The sequence below is a fragment of the Moschus berezovskii genome, chromosome 19, assembly GCF_049115385.1.
Source record: "Moschus berezovskii isolate FMDL1 chromosome 19, NW_MosBer_1.0, whole genome shotgun sequence".
Taxonomy (NCBI): Eukaryota; Metazoa; Chordata; class Mammalia; order Artiodactyla; family Moschidae; genus Moschus; species Moschus berezovskii.
In genome coordinates, this window is record NC_142478.1 from 7519856 (window position 1) to 7538368 (window position 18513).

Here is an 18513-nt window from a genome sequence, read left to right on the forward strand (position 1 = left end):
TGGCGTGCTGTAATTCATGGGGTCGCGGAGAGTCGGACACGACTGAGCGGCTGAGCTGAGCTGAGCTGAGCTGAGTATTATTTTGGCTATTTATTTCTTTTTAACACAGAGGGAAAGGATATTGATTTTTTTCAAATTCACTTAGGTTCTTTGGCTCTCCACTTATCAAAAATTGGGCAATCTCATTTGTTTTTTAAATATTTTTCTTATTTTATTGGTAGAGTAGTCCTTCTTGGGAAAACCAACTAATAAGGTCTTAATTTGTATAGAAAGATATGTTAATTGTGTTAATGTATTAAATCATAATTTTCATTCCAAAAGCAAAATACTGCTCTTTGTTCATCTTTGCAGAACTTCAGAAATAACTATCACTTGTTTCTTTTCCTCTAAATTTATTTTCATATTTACCGATCAGATAATTTTAACTGAAGTTATCAAGGATTCTATCACTTCCAAGCTAGGGATAACATCAATCTAAAGACTCAATTCTTTTCTGTCTTCACTGCTTACAGACAGGGAACACAGTCTCTTCAGCCTGGACCTATGTAGAAGAATTTGGAGAAAATAAACAGGTAAGAAAAAGCCTCTTAGGAATATTAAGTGATATATTTAGTTTTCAGAAAGCTAGTTATAAATTATTCTTCTTACAATTTTAAGAAGAAATATTTAAAATTGTCCAATGAAACCTTGTGACAATTTTTGATGATTATAGCTTTGTTGATTATAGATGCATTACACAAAGTTTTAAAAAGTTTGCCTGGTCCATATTTTCAGACTTCTCAAAACTTTAAACAGGCTAGTGTGTACGTTGTAAAGCACCAGGATGACAAACAGTATTTAAAGTAGATGTAGTTGAAATAAACATAAGCAGATTACCCCAGATTTCTCCAAACTAATTTGACAGTGGAAGTCTGATTTTTTCAGATTTTTTTTAAACCAAACTATTATTGATACAGTTTAGAATAAAAATTATATTAGGATTCACTTAGCTTTTTCAATGTGGTACTGAGGAGGGTAAATTTTAGTAGGAAATTAAAGGTAGTTTAGAGTTTGAGTAAAGATTATTAGTATCTAAATTCATTTTTACATATAGAGACAAAAAAGAAAACGTTGAAGTTCACTGGGAAATAATCCGTATGTTCTTGAGAAAGATTTTACATCTCTGTACCTCAGCTTCCTCCATGTTAAAGAGAAAATCAGTAGTACTTGCCTGGTAAGGCTCCTGTAAGGACTGAACACTGCTAATCGTGTGTAGTTATTGTTTGTACTTACTAAATGCTCAATAAATAATAACTGTAACTCATACTTTAAATACTGTTCATGGGGTTCTTGCAGCAAAAATACTGGAGTGGTTTGCCATCTGTTCCCCCACTAGACCTCATTTTGCAGAACTCTTCACTATGACCCAATCATCTTGGGTGACCCTGCATGGCATAGCTCATAGCTTCATTAAGTTATACAAGCTCCTTTGCCATGATAAGGCCATGATCCATGAAAGAATCACACTTTTGGTTGGAATGCAAAAGTAGAAAGTGAAGCAATACCTGGAATAGCATGGCAAATTTAGCCTTGGAGTACAAAATGAAGCAGGGCAAAGACTTACAGTTTTGACCAGATGGTCAATACCAAAGTCAAACTGATTATATTCTTTGCAGCTAAAAATGAACATGCACTATACAGTCAGCAAAAACAAGACCTGGAGCTGACTGTGGCTCAGATCATGAGTTCCTTACTGCAAAATATAGACTTAAGTTGAAAAGTAGGGAAAACCATTAAACCATTAAGGTATGACCTAAATCGTATCCATTATGATTAATACAGTGGAAATGATGAAAAGAGTCAAGGGATTAGATCTGGTAGACAGAGTGCCTGAAGAACTATGGATGGAAGTTTAAAACATTGTACAGGAGGTGGTGACCAAAGTCATCTCAAAAAAAAAAATGCAAGAAGGCAAAGTGATTATCTGAAGAGGTTTTACAAATAGCTGAAGAAAGAAGAGAAGCAAAAGGCAAGGGAGAAAGGGAAAGATAAACCCAACTTTAATATAGAGTTGCAGAAAACAGGAAGGATAGATAAAAAGGCCTTCTTAAATGAGCAATGCAGAGAGATAGAGGAGAACAATAGAAAAACCTCTTTAAGAAAGTGGACTTATCAAGGGAACATTTTATGCAAGGATGGTCACAATAAAGGAAAGAAAAAGTAAGGACCTAACAGAAGCAGAAGAGATTCAGAATAGGTATCAAGAATATACAGACAAACTATACAAGAAAGGTCTTAATGACCCAGATAACCATAATGCCATAGTCGCTCACCCAGAGCCAGACATCTGGAGTGTGAATTGAAGTGGGCTTTATGAAGCATTACTATAAACAAAGCTAGTGGAGATGAAGGAATTCTGATGAGCGATTTCAAATCCTAAAAGATGATGTTGTTAAAGTACTGCACTGAATATGCCAGCAAATTTGGAAAACTTAGCAGTGGCCACAGAACTGAAAAAGGTCAGTTTTCATTCCAGTCCCAAAGAAGGGTAATGCCAGAGAATGTTCAAACTACCATACGATTGCACTCATTTCATATACTAGCAAGATAATGCTCAAAATTCTTCAGGATAGACTTCAGTAGTATGCACATTGAGAACTTCCAGATGTACAAGCCAGATGTACAACTTCCAGATGCCTTTTAGAAAAGGCAGAGGAACCAGAGATTTAATTGCCAGCATTCATTGTATCATAGAAAAAGCAAAGGAATTCCAGGAAAGCATCTGATTCTGCTTCATTGACTACGTCTAAAGCTTTTCACTGTATGAATCACAACAAACTGGAAAGTTCTTCAGGAGATGAGAATACCATACCACTCACCTGTCTCCTGAGAAGCAAGAAAACCTGTGTGCAGGTCATGGAATAACAGACCCAAATGTAGTACAACTGACTGGTTCAAAACTGGAAAAAGAGTATGGGAGTGCTGGATATTGTCCCCTTGCTTATTTAACTTATATATATGCAGAGTACGCTATGTGAAATTCCAGGCTGGATGAATCACAAGCTAGAATCAAGACTGCCAGGAGAAATATCAAGAACCTCCGATATTCAAATGATACCACTCTCATGATAGAAAGTGAAGAGAATCTAACAAGCCTCTTGATAAGGGTGAAAGAGGAGAGTGAAAAAGCTGGCTTAACTCAACATTCAGAAAACTAAGGTCACAGCATCTGATCCCGTCACTTTGTGGGAAATGGTGAAAAAGTGGAAGCAGTTACAGATTTTCTTTTCTTGAGCTCCAAATTTATCTGTGGACAGTGACTGCAGCCTTGAAGTTAAAATATGCTTGCTCCTTGGGAGGAAAGCTATGAGAAACCTAAGTGAAAGTGAAAGCCTCTCAGTCATGTCCAACTCCTTGTGACCCCATGGACTGTGCATGTCCATGGCATTTTGCAGTCCAGAATACTGGAGTCAGTAGTCTTTTCCTTATCCAGAGGATCTTCCAGACCCAGGGATCGAGCACAGGTCTCCCTCAAGCAAGTGAATTCTTTACCAGCTGAACCACAAAGGAAGTCCAAGAATGCTGGGTTGGGTAGCCTATTCCTTCTCTAGCAGATTTTCCCAACCCAGGAATCTCTTGCATTGCAGGCAGATTCTTTATCAACTGAGCTATCAGGGAAGCCCCTAGACAGTATATTAAAAAGAAGCCATCACTTTGCTAACAAGGTCTATATGGTCAGAGCTATGGTTTTTCCCGTAGTCACCTACGGATATGAGAGTTGGACTATAAAGAAGGTTGAGTGCAAAGAATTGATGCTCTTGAATTATGATGCGGGAGAAGACTCTTGAGAGTCCCTTGGACACCCAGGAGATCAAACCAGTCAGTCCTAAAGAAATCAACCCCTATCATTCATTGGAAGGACTGATGCTGGTGGTAAAGCTGTGATACTTTGGCCCCCTGATGGAAAGATCTGACTCACTGGAAAAGACCTTGATTCTGGGAAAGATTGAAGGCAGAATGAGAAAGGGGAAAAAGGTGCAGCAGAGGATGAGATATTTAGATAGGCTCACCGACTCAATGGACATGAATTTGAACAATCTCTGGGAGGCAGTGAAGGACAGAGGAACCCAGTGTGCTACAGTCCATGGGGTAGGACATGATTTAGCAACTGAACAGAACAGCATACTTCAGATACAAGCAATATATTTATGTTGGAAGTTTAAAACAGTACTTGTATAGATCTTAATCTTAGTTTAAATTTTTAAATATGTGATGCCGTTCTCAGCACTGCCTTCCCTACAGTTTTTTTGTGCAAATTTTAAAGTGTGAGGACTGAATTTACTGACGGAGATGAAACTTGAGAAGAGCTGCTGTCTTTCCTAGAGCTGTGCCCAGACAGGTTTTGTCGTGAGCCACAATGTTGAAGCTGTACTGAGGCCTAGTTTTGTGTGTGTGGTGTTGCTTTAGTCACGGCTGACTCTTTGTGACCTTATGGACTGTAGCCTGCCAGGCTCCTCTGGACCTCGGATTCAGACAGGAGTACTGGTGTGTTGCCATGCCCTCCTCCTCCTCGATTCCTAACCCAGGGTTCGAACTCCTGTTTTATGTCTCCTGCATTGGCAAGTGAGTTCTTTACCACTAGTGCCACCTAACAAGCCTAGTTTGCTATAACTCAAATCATAATTTTCCCTCTCATAGGCTGCTCTTTTATTCCTCTTTTTCTAAATGGTATATAAACTATAATTAAAAGGAATTTGACATAATTAAATCTCTTAATACAAAGGTAGCATACTGGAAGTTCTAGAATGAATTTGTTTGGTCTCTTCAATTTTTTGATAGGAAAGCAGCTAGGTTTCACTTCAGTACAAATAGCTAGACAGCTTTTATTTTACATTTGGTCCTTTTTGATCTCAAATTTTGTTTGTTTTGTTTTTTACATTTGCCTCTGAAGACATTTGAGTTTATACTTGCTGTATTGAACATATTTTAAGAATTTTTCTGATTTCTTTTTAATGTTTTCCCATTATATAGTCGTCTTATTAAAGGTTTCTTCCTATACTGATTTGCACAGTTGTTCAGTGATACAGCTGTTTCTGTGGTCAAGTTTGGGAAGAACCATGAACTATATATATACTCCCCTTGGAAGTTATAATTTATTGCAATTAGCATCCTGAATAACTATACTACAATTTGTTTAGCTGTTAGATCCATCTTTCCTAAAATTTTCCTAAGATGTTTTTTGGCCCAAGGGATTCTTGTTTCAACAAGAATTGTGTGGGATGTAGTTTGGGAAACTTTTAAACTAACCCAGAGAAATGCTTGGGATTTCTTTATAACTTTTTTGAGGTATAATTAAAATACAATAAAACGCTCATATTTAAAGTGTACACTTCTGGTCAGTTGTGCTTTATAAATCTGTGAAATCAAGAAAATGAAGATTTCCATCACCTTTACTATAATCCGTTTATTCTTCTGGGTCCTCTTTCCCAGGCAGGCACTGAAACGGATTGCTTTCACTGTAGTGATATTAGTTTGCATTTTGAGGATTTCACACCTTTGTTTTGGGGTTTCAGTTATAATCTTTAGATAATTTAGAATGAAACAGCTGTAATTTCCTAATAATAATACAGATAATTGACAAAATGTTTATGAAATATGATATCAAATTTAGAGTAAGAATTTTAAACCCAAATCTTCAAAATTATATGGGACTTAGACTGTAATTTAAAAAAATAATTAAAAACAGCAGTAAATAATTTTCCCTCAAAATTGAATCTGAGAAATATAATCATCTAGTAAAATCAGAAAACTAATTAACTAGACGCTTATAAGGAAACAGTTATAGATAGTAACTTTCTTACCCAGCCACCTGTTACTAAGATTATCATGTTCAAACCTTCCTATCAGTTCAGTTCAGTTCAGTTCAGTCGCTCAGTCGTGTCCGACTCTCTGCGACCCCATGAATCACAGCACGCCAGGCCTCCCTGTCCATCACCAACTCCCGACCTCAGTTACTCTGTGGGCCTAGTCTTAGAGAAACACATTGTTCATTGCATGTGTACTCTTTGCCCTTTACTGTCAGTCACCTGATAGGAAAAATTAAGTAGGAAATAAAAATACTTTTAAAAAATTTACTTGAAGTAGGGAAAGTAAATCAAGTAAAAATACCAGTAAACTTGATACTCCTAATGTAGTCCAGCCAAAAATATCACATAAAAATTTAGTTAATGATTTTTAAATATCTCATAGGTTATAGTTGCTTAATATTTACCAATTCTGAAAATGCTTTCCTCAGCTTTACAGTTAGCTCTTGGTCTTCTGTACTAGGATAGAAATACAGCATAATGAACGGTAAATGTTGTTTTCTAACATACATGATTTTAATGTCTGTGTTTGAACCCAGCCTTTTAAAAATATTCTAGATATGTATAATGTAAGAAAAAACTATTTTAAAGATGAAATTCAGTGGTTCAGTAAAAGAAAGTTATTGATTATGGCTATTAGAATATTAGAAGTTGAAATAAAAAATGGTAAAATGAAATTTTTTCAAAATTTTGACCGAGATCTCATAGAAATCTAAAGAAATGCTTAAAATACATGTTAAAGGTGGAAATGTTTTTCACAGGTCAAAACATCAGGTGCTTCACATTGCTGTTGGGAGTGTTAAAATGGTATATAGTTTCTTGGAAAATCATTGGCAGTACCTTAGGATGTTAAACATAGAGTTTACCAGTAATGACCCAGTAATTCCATTCCTAGTTATTCACTCTAGAGAACTGAAGACATATGTTCACACAAAATTTTGTGCATGTGCTCTTTAACAGCATTATTCCTAACAAGCGAAAGGTGAATGTCCATTGATAAACAAATGGATAAACAAATTGATAAACAATTTGGATAAACAAAATGCATTATCTCTATACAATGGCGATAAAAAGTTCTGATACATACTGCATGGATGAACCTTAAAATCATGCTAAGTTAGTTAAGAAAGATCACCTTAATTATGTAACTTCATTTATATGAAAAATCTATAATAGGCAAATCTGTAGAAACAAAGTGAGTGGTTGCTGGGGCTGGAGGAGATGGAATGGGGAGTGACTGCTGATAGGTACATACAGAGTTTCTGTTGAGGCCTTGAAAATGTTCTGGATGGTGGTGTTTGGTTGCGTAACTTTGTGCATGTACTAAAAATCGCTGAGTCGTACGCTTTAAAAAGGTACCATCAAAAAGAGGATGGGGATATCAAGGTAGAATTCACAGAGCTAACAAGGAAACCAATTACGAGGAATTTACTTTCTAATGGAAAATGAATTTAAAGAGTGTCTGGTTAGAAACTAAAAGAAAAAGATTAACATGAGAGGATACTTTCTCGAAACTCACTTTAAAGTCTCTATTAAGGCTTTCTCCTTTGTATGAAACAAAAGCAGCTAGCGATTCTGTGATGTTCCGTCAAGATGTGAGAAACAGGAAAGCAAGACACAAATAGAATAAATCAGTAAACCTATTTCCTAGTTTTCCCTGAGAAGCGTGTTGGTGGCGTTTGTCCCTCATGCTGGACAGAGAAGGGTAGGAGGCCACAGTATGTTCACTGCAGAGGTGGGACTGGCAGGCAAGTGGGACATGTTCTGCCAGGCTCTGCACTTGCTCCCGGGCACCATGGCTGTTACTCACGGTCCTGCTCACTCAAGACATAGCTTCAGATTCTTCTGGAATTAAGGATCCACTTAAGGTTAAGCCTATAAATCAAATTTATTCTGTAAAAATGTTTTCATTCAGCATATAAATATGGAATTTTAGAGGATTTGATTACAATGATATCTCTAATAAAGCATTATATTAGAGCAAGTTACTCATACATTTTTTTGTACAAAAGGGCCTTTTCCTTAAATGAAATATTGCATAAAAGTTTAGCATTTAAAGCAAGGGAATGCAGAGTAGTGTGTTGAAGTGCAAAATGAGGGTGTGGGTAGGTGCAAGCAGAAGCCGGGTAACTTAGTGTTAGTCACTCAATCATGTCTGACTCTTTGTGACCCCATGACTGTAGTCCACTAGATCCTCTGGTCAGTGAAATTCTCCATGCAAGAATACTGGCGTCCGTTGCCATTCCCTACATGAGATCTTCTCAACCCAGGGATCAAACTTGGGTCCTCCCACATTGTGGGCAGATTCTTTACCAACTGAGCCACCAGGGAAGCTTCAGCACTCTGTCTCTCACCCTGCCTGAAACACCCTTTTGAAACACTTTCTGTCAACCCAGTTTTGAGAAAATTGTCAGAGTAAAAGAGCTTGATCAGGTGGAAATAGTACTTTCCTCGGAGTTAGAAGGCCTAATTTTTAACTTGTTTTTTCTCTGTTTAACTGTGTGGAATATGGAAAAGTCACTAAGATCAGCCATCTTTTTTTGGTAATATTCTTCAGTGAAAGAGGTGGTTTAAGGTAGAGACTTCTGAGGATTTAAGCTATTCCTATTTAATATTTTGATTTAGAGAATTTAATTAGTAAAAAAACTTTATGGATATCAACAGAAGAAAAAAGCAATAAGAATGATCAGTAAGTGACCATTTTAGTAAAATATCTAGTTCAAGCCTTTGGGTTCATTTTTATTGCAAGTCACTGGGATCATAACCAAGACCTAACCAGGACCCTCATAAATCATAACAGAATCTTTTCAGATGCGGTATGCAGTGAAATATGCCTGTAGCCAGCCTTCACATCTCAGATCTTTGCAACTTGACTTCTGCAATTGAAACAACTTGGTTGTGTTCCACCAGTCTCTTGCATGCCGTAACAAGTAGGAGTGTAGCCTCCATTCAGCAGGCTGTGAGGTTTTCTGCAACCCAGATTATCTGGAGAGCTCTAAGTTTTATGACGAAATTTTGTGAAAGTAAAAATGTTAGTCTCTCAGTCGTGTCTGACTCTTTGCAACCCCGTGGACTATAACCCACTAGGCTCCTGTGTCCATGGGGATTCTCCAGGCAAGAAGACTGGAGTGGGTTGCCATTTTCTTCTCCAGGGGATGTTCCCAACCCAGGGATCAAACCTGGGTCTCCTGCATTGCAGGCAGATTCTTTACCATCTTATTATACATAAGGGAAATACAAATTAAAACCAAAATGAGATATCATTTCATACCACTGAAATAGTGGTGATTAAAAGCTCTGGCAATAACAAATGTTAGGTGTGGAGCAGCTGGCGCTCATATTTTATCGATGTGAGTGTACTGCTGTAAATGCACTGTTTAGCAGTATCTGTCTCTACCCTATCACCTAGCAACTCTACTCTTAATTATTTACCCCAAATAAATGATAATATGTATTCACAAAAGAACTTGTATAAGAATGTATATAATAGCTTAATCATAATAGTCAAAGTTAGAAACAACTCAAATTTTTATCAACAGGTAAATGAATAAAGAAATTGTGGTGTATTCATACAGTGGAATACTACTCAACAATAAGAATGAACAGACTACTGATATAACATGAATGAATCTAGACACAAAAAGTACCTTAAGAATTCATTTTATATAAAGTCCAAGAACGGGCAAAACTAAGCTAATAATGCTAGAAATCAGAAAGTGGTTGCCTCCAATAGAAGGGCTCTGAAATGGATAATGGGATCTTCTAGATTGAAGGATATGTTTTATATCTCGCTTTAGGTGTTGTTTACATAGGTTTTTATAGTTAGCAGTACTCATTATAATGAACACATAAGATGTATGCATTTTATTGTATGTAAATTGTGAAAGTGAAAGTCACTCGGTCGTGTCCGACTCTTTGCAACTCCTAGACTATACAGTTCATGGAATTTTCCAGGCCAGAATACTGGAGTGGGTAGCCTCTCCCTTCTCCAGGGGATCTTCCCAACCCAGGGATCAAACCCAGGTCTCCCGCATTGCAGGTGGATTCTTTACCAGCTGAGCTATTAGAGAAGCCCCATGTAAATTGTATCTCAATTTTAAAAGTGTTAAGACAGTTGAATAATTCTCAGTGTAAAACAAATTCTGAAATTGGCTCTGTATCATTCCCTTCAGACAAAGCGGGGAGGGTAGTCCATATCCCAGTCTGAGGCAGAAACAGTGGGATTGAAGAGCTAAGGATGTTCATTGGGAAGAAAAAGCAGAGGTGGGCAAGTAAATATATGTTAGGAATTTTAATTCATTTGTTAATTTGTTGTTTCATAGAAATCAGTGATGTTTCTGAGTTCTGTTGTCTGTTATACATAAATTATATGTTAGAGGAAATACAGTTCATCTAGATTTATCTCACAATTATTATCTCATTTGGTATGTATTACATTTTCTAGACACCCAGATGTTTTTCTGAATATATTTAGAGTTTTAGATTGCAAAAGAATTTCTTTTTGAAATGCTTGTAAACATCTGAAGCTTTTTATTTCCCAATCTTTGTAGTATTAGGGAGAAATTTTTTTTCTTTATTTATCCTCTATGAGTAAAGCCATCAAAGTGCCCTTTTAATTTTATATAATTTTCTTCTCCTTCAGAGTGTGAGACTACAGTGGTCATTAGTGTGTTTTTAAATTGAAGGTTTACAGTAGGGGTATTTCAAAAACGCAGTTTTTCAGACCTAACGAACACTTTGTAAGTAGCCAGTTGTCTGTATCTTCTTTGTGAAATCCTCTGAAAATCTCTCTTTTAGCCACATTCCATGAACAGGCTGCATTAGATCTTGAATGGATATAAACCCAAAGTGAAAGTGATTTCTCTGAAAACTGCATTTCCCCATATACAAAGTATAACTATTTAAAGATCTGTTCTTTTAAATCGTGTTGTCTATGACCACACTGTTAAAACTTGAAAGCATGAACTATATGTACATGGCTAATAAGGAATTGATTGTATTTGTGTGATAATCTTTAGAATGAGAGGAGAGAATCAGAACTTTTAAAAAAAATATTAGAATTATCAGAAACAGTAAGGTTTCTATTTATACTCAATATTGTAATGCTTCAGGCAAAGAGGATCCCTTAAAAGAAAAAAAAATTCTATAATACATGGATTTATGCTACTTTATTCTATAATACCTGGATATTAGGAAAGCAAATGGTATCAAATGGTTACTTCCTTATCCAGTTTCAAATATTGAAAATATTTTTAACTGGATGCCTTGGTACTTGTCTTCCTGTAGCAAACTGCTTTCATTGATCTCAGGGTACCATTAAAAGTTTATAAAAATTATTCTAATTAGTTTTACAGTGCTAGAAATTAAACTTACATTTAACTGATTTTTATTTTTTCCATTTTTTTTCTTAACTAGGTTCTTTATGATGTTTCTTGAGGTTATTGCCCTGCAGTTGATCTCATTCCTGTTGGCTTACTATTAAGTTCCGTGACAATACTAGGTTAATGTTCATTTTTAGACCTCATTTATAGTACCAGGAAAATGTAGAAAAAACTTGACCTATATATTAGATGACCTAATTTCTTCCATGCCTAGAAGTACCATACCTTTTATAAATAATCATTTTATAGTCATTTTCACACTCTTTGACTTACTCTACACTAAAGAACATAGTTGAGTTTTTGGAAAGTACAGGATTTACAGATTTGGTCTTTAATGGTCACACACATCTCTAAACATTATAATTAATGAAGCAGGAAATTGCATCTACATAAGATGAATGTTTATTTTGGAACAGTAATATTTCAAATACTGGTTTTCAGAAAATAATTTGGTTTAATTTTTGGATTTCTCGATATTGTAAGTTGATAATGTTTTATTGATGTTTATTTTATGAAGATTCATTTTACTGTTTTATGGTACTGGTAGGATTCTGATATTAAGTTCGTTTGTTGAGTTGTATAATTGTTTATATTAAATATTTAAGTAATGAAATATTAGACAATTTTTGCAATCCAGGGGTAACTGTTTCTGCTGGTTTGATACCTAACACAATTTTTAAAAAGAAGCAAATAATGAATTCAGTGTTTTATATCTTTTCTTCATGGATGACTGACCCCTTAGTGTGAATATCAGATTTTAAAGGAGCTTCATTCTGAATAGAGTAAGAGAAATCTGAGGTTCTCTTTTTTGGTGATCATAAAGACACAAAACAATGGATATCCAATAATGCATTCTAGTAAGATTTCTGAAGTATTGTGTCAGTGAAAGTTTACATAATACTGACTGATGAAACTGTCAGGATTTGCAATGCAGTGAATGCTGAAATAGTCTTTACCAGCAATATAAAATTACCAGGATTTTGAAAGTTTTAGAACATTATGTTAAACTGTGATTATAGTTACAATGCGTTGTCTCTTTAAGTTTGTAACCATAAAGATTGTGCAGCTTAATTGTTATGTATTTATTTACAGACTACAATTTCCGTCTCAGCTCAATAAATAGTCTTTCCCCTGTTAGTGCTACCCTCTCTTCTGGGACTCCCAGCGTGCTTCCTTATACTTCAAGGCCTTACTCTTATCCAAGCTATTCCTTGTCACCAACGATACCTCTTGCTAATGGCAGCCATGCTGGACAGCGATTATATATCTCCAATCAGGCCTCATTCTTCTGAAGAAAATACTGTAAACAGGAAGTTTCTTTGTAAAGCATGCACATTAAAATACTGTTTTATTTTAGAATCGGGTTTGTACATTTGGTTTTAAAATGAAAATTATATATTCAACATAGTAAACATCAGTCATAGTAAATATCCGAATAACCTACAGTTGTAAAACTTGTAAAAATGCCACAGTTAAAAAGTTACTCTGATTTCTCTTGATAAAGGTATAACAAACTACTGTTCGTTTTAAACTTTTGGGATTTTAAATAACTTCTGATTCTTGAGTGGTCAATAGAACCCAGAAGTTTACATTAATTTTTTTCATTGTAACTTTACTAAATAGAGTTTCACAAGTATTAAAGCACTTGCAGACAATGGTTTCACTAGATTTGATTACCAAGGATCACTATCTGTATCAGAGATTAGAACAATTATATAACCAGAAGCATCTTAACTATTATGTAAAAGGAAATGAAGGGCAAAAAGATTAAGATGCAAATTTTATGCAGTACTCAAGAAAAAGCAGTCTACCATTGTGGTCCTTGAAAATAACTATAAATATTTTAGTTAATAATTATTTGTTATAGAAATAAATTATAATTTTGCTGTTAATGTATTCAAGGTTTTTATAGTTACGCTTCTGTTTTTTTGATATTCAGTGTATAGTTGAGTAAGAAGTGTTACGGTTTTTAACTGTTGAAATCATGTGTTGTTTAATCTTTGTCCTTGAATTCAAATTCTTTGACATTAAATATATAGTGTTTCTAATATGCATGTGTCTCACTTGTGTATTAGTATGTGCAGAAAGGTTATTTCCCACAATTGTCCTGCCCTTCTAAAAACCAGTTTCCCCTACTTGGTATGCATAGGCTCAGTGTCTTCATTGGGACCAAAGCAAAGGATAATGCAGGAAGAAAATTAATAGTTTTGTGAAACATACTAAGAAAGTCCTTTTTAGGGACCAGTAGAAATATTTTGTTGATGAACCCAGTGATGTTTTCCCCTCTTTCTTATGAATAATTAATGAACTCAGGTCATTTGGGCTGTTTAGTAGTTTGTGATCAGTTTCTAATGATAATAAGAGACAAAAATCTTTGCACTGGTTAGATACTAGATACTAGCTTTGGTAATCATCTCATTGTATGGAATATAAGATTTTGAAAAGTAGAATATTAAATAGCTGCATATGTTTTATTCTACTGAAGTTATTTTAGCAGAAGTTATTGGAGATAGTAAATTAGTCTTGTTTTCATCCTCTAAAGAAGGTTCATTCCATACCTACTACATTCTCTAGGTTGTTGCCTTAGATTTTCAAATGAGCATAGACATTATCCTTAACTAGTGTTAATTTTTTTCTGACATCTGATTTTACAGTTTAACTTCTGTGATTCACAGCTTCACATCACTCCTTCAGTAAAGAGACAGTATTTTGTCAGTGGCTATGGAAATACCCTTGAGATGCAGAGGTGACTTGGGTTTATCTTCTGGAAGATAAACAGACAAATTAATTCAGTTTTTCATAGAAATGTTTGGAATGGCCCAAATATAATGACAAGTTCCCACGTAACTTTTTCACTTAAAATATTATACAGCTGACCCTTGAACAATAAAATGCGTGTTTACTTATGTGTGATTTTTTTTTCAATAAATATGTACTGCTATAGTACATCATCTGTGGTTGGTTGACTCTGCCAGTATGGAACCATGGATACTGAAACGTGGATACTCCTAATCCCCTGTGTTCTTGAAGGATCAACTGTGCATCACAATTAAGAGAGTTTACCAATCATACAGTGCATTTGGAGATCCATAGTTACATGGTGGGAAACATACAAACTTTGGCCTTTGATTACCAGTTCTGCCATAGCTGCCATACCTGTGTGGCAGGTATGTACAAGCCTCAGGTTTGATTACCAGTTCTGCCACAGTCAAGTAATAACTCTGAGTTTGTACATGATTTTTAATCTCTCGAAGCTATAATTTCAAATCTGTATAATCATGGTAACTTTACGTCAAATGTAAAACACTTCCAAGTAGAAAACACTCAAGTGGTACCCTGTATTGTTTAGGTGTAATTATATTATAGCAGTCATTTAATGTCCTGGTTTCTCATTCTTTCTGTTCCCTTTAACCAGAAATATATAAATCAGCGCATTCATATCAAGCACTGTGATGTAATGTTTGACCTTGTAATGGTTGATGTAATAGTTAATTTTGTTCATACTGCATATGAAATTTCGCTTGTGAACATAGCTACTAATTACTTGCTGCTTTAATTCTTATAGCACAGGCTTTATAATAAGCTATTAACCACAAGCCACTATTAATTGGTAACTTTCTTAGCTATGTCATGCAACTCACTGGACAGGGAAACATTTCTAAAGACAGCCGTTGATCAAATTCTTTGTGCAACTTTGTGCAAGGACCTGTGGCTGAAATATGAAGTACTCAGTAGCTATGACCCTTGGCTTGCATAAAAACCCTGGTAAGCAGAAAGATCAGAAAAGTTACACAGAGAGTTTAACCTTACCTCTCTTCTCTGGTTTTCCTTTTACAGTATTAAGAGTGGGAAAGTTTTCCCTAACTATGACTCACAATCTAAAGGCCATCATAGAAGAAGGTGAAAGTACAATTTAAAAAGGAAAGCCTGTGTGGCAAGAAAAGGATATCGGTTATGTCAAAAGACAAATGATAAAACTTGAAAAATAACTGTGAATTGATTCATAAAGTGCTAATCTCTAATATTTATAAATATCAATGAAAAGAACTTCCACTCAAGAGGAAAATGGGCAAAATGTCTGAAGGCAGAAACTTGGCCCTTAAACATGTGAAAAAGTGCTTTATCTCATAAGAAAAAGATGCAGTCTGAAAAGTTAGATTTAAAGGAATTCAAAAGGTTGATAAACCTTTGGAAGCATTGAATAAAATGAGCATTCTCATACATTGCAGGTGAGATTATAAATTAGTGTACTTCATGTAGAGAGCAATTATTCAGCTATCATCCAAAATTACAAATACTTAAACCTTTGATCCAGAAGTCCTACTTTAGGAATATACTTGCACATGTGTGTGAAATAGTATGTGAAAAACTATTCATTGAAACATTTTGTATCTGTAATACCCATCACTAGTGAAAGTTGCTTAGTCATGTCCGACTCTTTACGACCCCAAGGACTATACAGTCCATGAAATTCTGAAGGCCACAATACTGGAGTGGGTAGCCTTTCCCTTCTCTAGGGGGATATTCCCAGCCCACGGATTGAACCCAGGTCTCCCACATTGCAGGTGGATCTTTACCAGCTGAGCCACCAGAGAAGCCCTGGTGGGTATACTTGAATACTTGAGTGGGTAGCCTATCCCTTCTCTAGCAGATCTTCCCAACCCAGGAATCGAACCGGCGTCTCCTGCGCTGCAGGCAGGTTCTTTACCAACTAAGTTATCAAGGAAGCCCTCATTAGGGGACTTCTTGAGTGGGTAGCCTATCCCTTCTCTAGCAGATCTTCCCAACCCAGGAATCGAACCGGCGTCTCCTGCGCTGCAGGCGGGTTCTTTACCAACTAAGTTATCAAGGAAGCTCTCATTAGGGGACTGATTAAATAATGCATTTATTGGTACATAATAAGAGTTGGACTATAAAGAGGGCTGACCGCAGAAGAATTGATGCTTTTGAACTGTGGTGTTGGAGAAGACTCTTGAGAGTCCCTTGGACAGCAAGGAAATCCAACCAGTACATCCTAAGGGAAATCGGTCCTGGGTGTTCATTGGAAGGACTGATGCTGAAGCTGAAACTCCAATATTTTGGCTACCTGATGTGAAGAGCTGACTCATTTTAAAAGACAATGATGCTGGGAAAGATTGAAGACAGGACGATAAAGGGACGACAGAGGATGAGATGGTTGGATGGCATCACTGACTCAATGGACATGAGTTTGGGTAAACTCCAGGAGTTGCTGATGGACAGGGAGGCCTGGCGTGCTGCAGTTCATAGGGTTGCAAAGAGTCAGACATGACTGAGCGACTGAACTGAAAAGGTTGTACAAAATAATATTCTTTATTCCTAATATAGAAAGTGATGTGAAAAAGAGGTTTAGAAATAATGTGTATAAGATACTATGATGTATTTTGGGTAAAAAGGGAGAAAACATTTGTATGTGTTTATATTAAACTGTGGAAGGATTACAAAATAAATGATTATGAGAAAGGCATATGAGATCACACTTCTAGTTCCTTTCACTCCAGATACAGTACAATGATAAATTGGTCTATCTGTCTCTTCTATATTTTATCTAAATTTCTTTTAAGTAAAAAGATACATTACTTCTCAGGAACAAAATGAAGATCTTTAATGAACCATAATCCAAACACACACATTAGGAAAAACTACACTTGTGTACTTACTGTCTGATCAGAAGTTAATGGGTTTTGAATAGGGATCTCAGGCAAAATAAACACATGTGGTAAAAGCAGCAATGTAATCAGCTATGCACTTCACCAATTTTGACTCAATGGGTCCAGTGTACTTGAAATGTGTCTAATCTCTGATAGGAAAAACAGTGAAAAAAAGACCTCCAAGATTTGAAACAAAGTTGCATCTTCTTAGGCAAATAATTCTCTTCCTGAAAAAGAATTAGCTTGTGATTAGGTTTAATAGAGATTCAGGTCAGTTCAGTCGCCTCCAACTCTGCTACCCCATGAACTGCAGCATGCCAGGCTTCCCTGTCCATCAACAACTCCTGGAGTCCACCCAAACCCATGTCCATTGAGTCGGTGATGCCATCCAACCATCTCATTCTCTCATCCCCTTCTCCTCCTGCTCTCAATCTTTCCCAGCATCAGGGTCTTTTCAAATGAGTCAGCTCTTCGCATCAGGTAGCCAAAGTATTGGAGTTTCAGCTTCAACATCAGTCCCTCCAATAAGTATTCAGGACTGATCTCCTTGCAGTCCAAGGGACTCTCAAGAGTTTTCTCCAACACCACAGTTCAAAAGCGTCAATTCTTCGGCGCTCAGCTTTCTTTGTAGTCCAACTCTCACATCCATACATGACCACTGGAAAAACCATGGCCTTCACTAGATATCTGCGCCTTTGTTAACAAAGGAATGTCTCTGTTTTTTAATATGCTGTCTAGATTGGTCATAACTTTCCTTCCAAGGAGTAAGCATCAATTTCATGGCTGCAGTCACCATCTGCAGTGATTTTGGAGCCCCAAAAAATAAAGTCAGCCACTGTTTCCCCGTCTATTTGCCATGAAGTGATGTGACTGGTTGCCATGATCTTAGTTTTCTGAATGTTGAGCTTTAAGCCAGCTTTTTCACTCTCCTCTTTCACTTTCTTCAAGAGGCTTTTTAGTTCCTCTTCACTTTCTGCCATAAGGGTGGTGTCATCTGCGTATCTGAGGTTATTGATTTATCATTTTTCCTGGCATTCTTGATTCCAGCTTGTGCTTCCTCCAGCCCAGCGTTCCTCATGATGTACTCTGCATGTAAGTTAAATAAGCAGGGTGACAATGTACAGCCTTGATGTACTCCTTTTCCTATTTGGAACCAGTCTATTATTCCATGTCCAGTTCTAACTTTTGCTTCCTGACTTGCATACAGGTTTCCCAGGAGGCAGGTCAGGTGGTCTGGTATTCCCATCTCTTTCAGAATTTTCCACAGTTTGCTGTGATCCACACAGTCAAAGGCTTTAATAGAGATTGACCCTCATGAATTAGGTGTTACTTTATCACCAGGTATGAGCCCAGGAGCCCCGCTATCAAGTTGAAATGGCATCTCATAGTTTAAAGAACTCTTTTTGCTATGCTCCCATCCTTTGCTCAGTTTCCTGTGAAAGGTTGTTGCAGAATAACACCAAGACACCAGGATCTTGGCCTCCGGAGGAGAAGAATTCAATCCGGGGCCAGAGACGAGGCTTGATCGCTCAGAGCTTTTGTGTAATAAAGTTATATTAAGGTATAAAGGAGATAGAGAAAGCTTCTGACATTGACATCTTCTGACATAGACATCAGAAG

At 36.4% G+C, this 18513-nt stretch overlaps 1 protein-coding gene across 9 annotated transcripts in view; it reads left to right on the top strand.

Annotated features, from left to right (window-relative positions):
• The window catches only part of LOC129542658 (putative RNA-binding protein 46), a 141751-nt gene that overhangs the window by 58368 nt on the left and 64870 nt on the right, over positions 1 to 18513 (top strand). For 5 of the 9 annotated variants that reach the window (XM_088827922.1, XM_088827926.1, XM_088827921.1 and 2 more), the window contains one exon: positions 12317 to 13024. The exons of 2 other annotated variants lie outside the window; for them this stretch is intronic. In XM_088827922.1, coding sequence (XP_088684048.1) covers positions 12317 to 12516 — 200 coding nt within the window. In that variant the 3' untranslated portion in view covers positions 12517 to 13024. Of the gene's footprint in view, positions 1 to 512; positions 573 to 12316; positions 13025 to 15061; positions 17048 to 18513 lie in introns of those variants that run through there. 2 more of the 9 variants (XM_088827925.1, XM_088827924.1) reach the window with 2 other exon arrangements.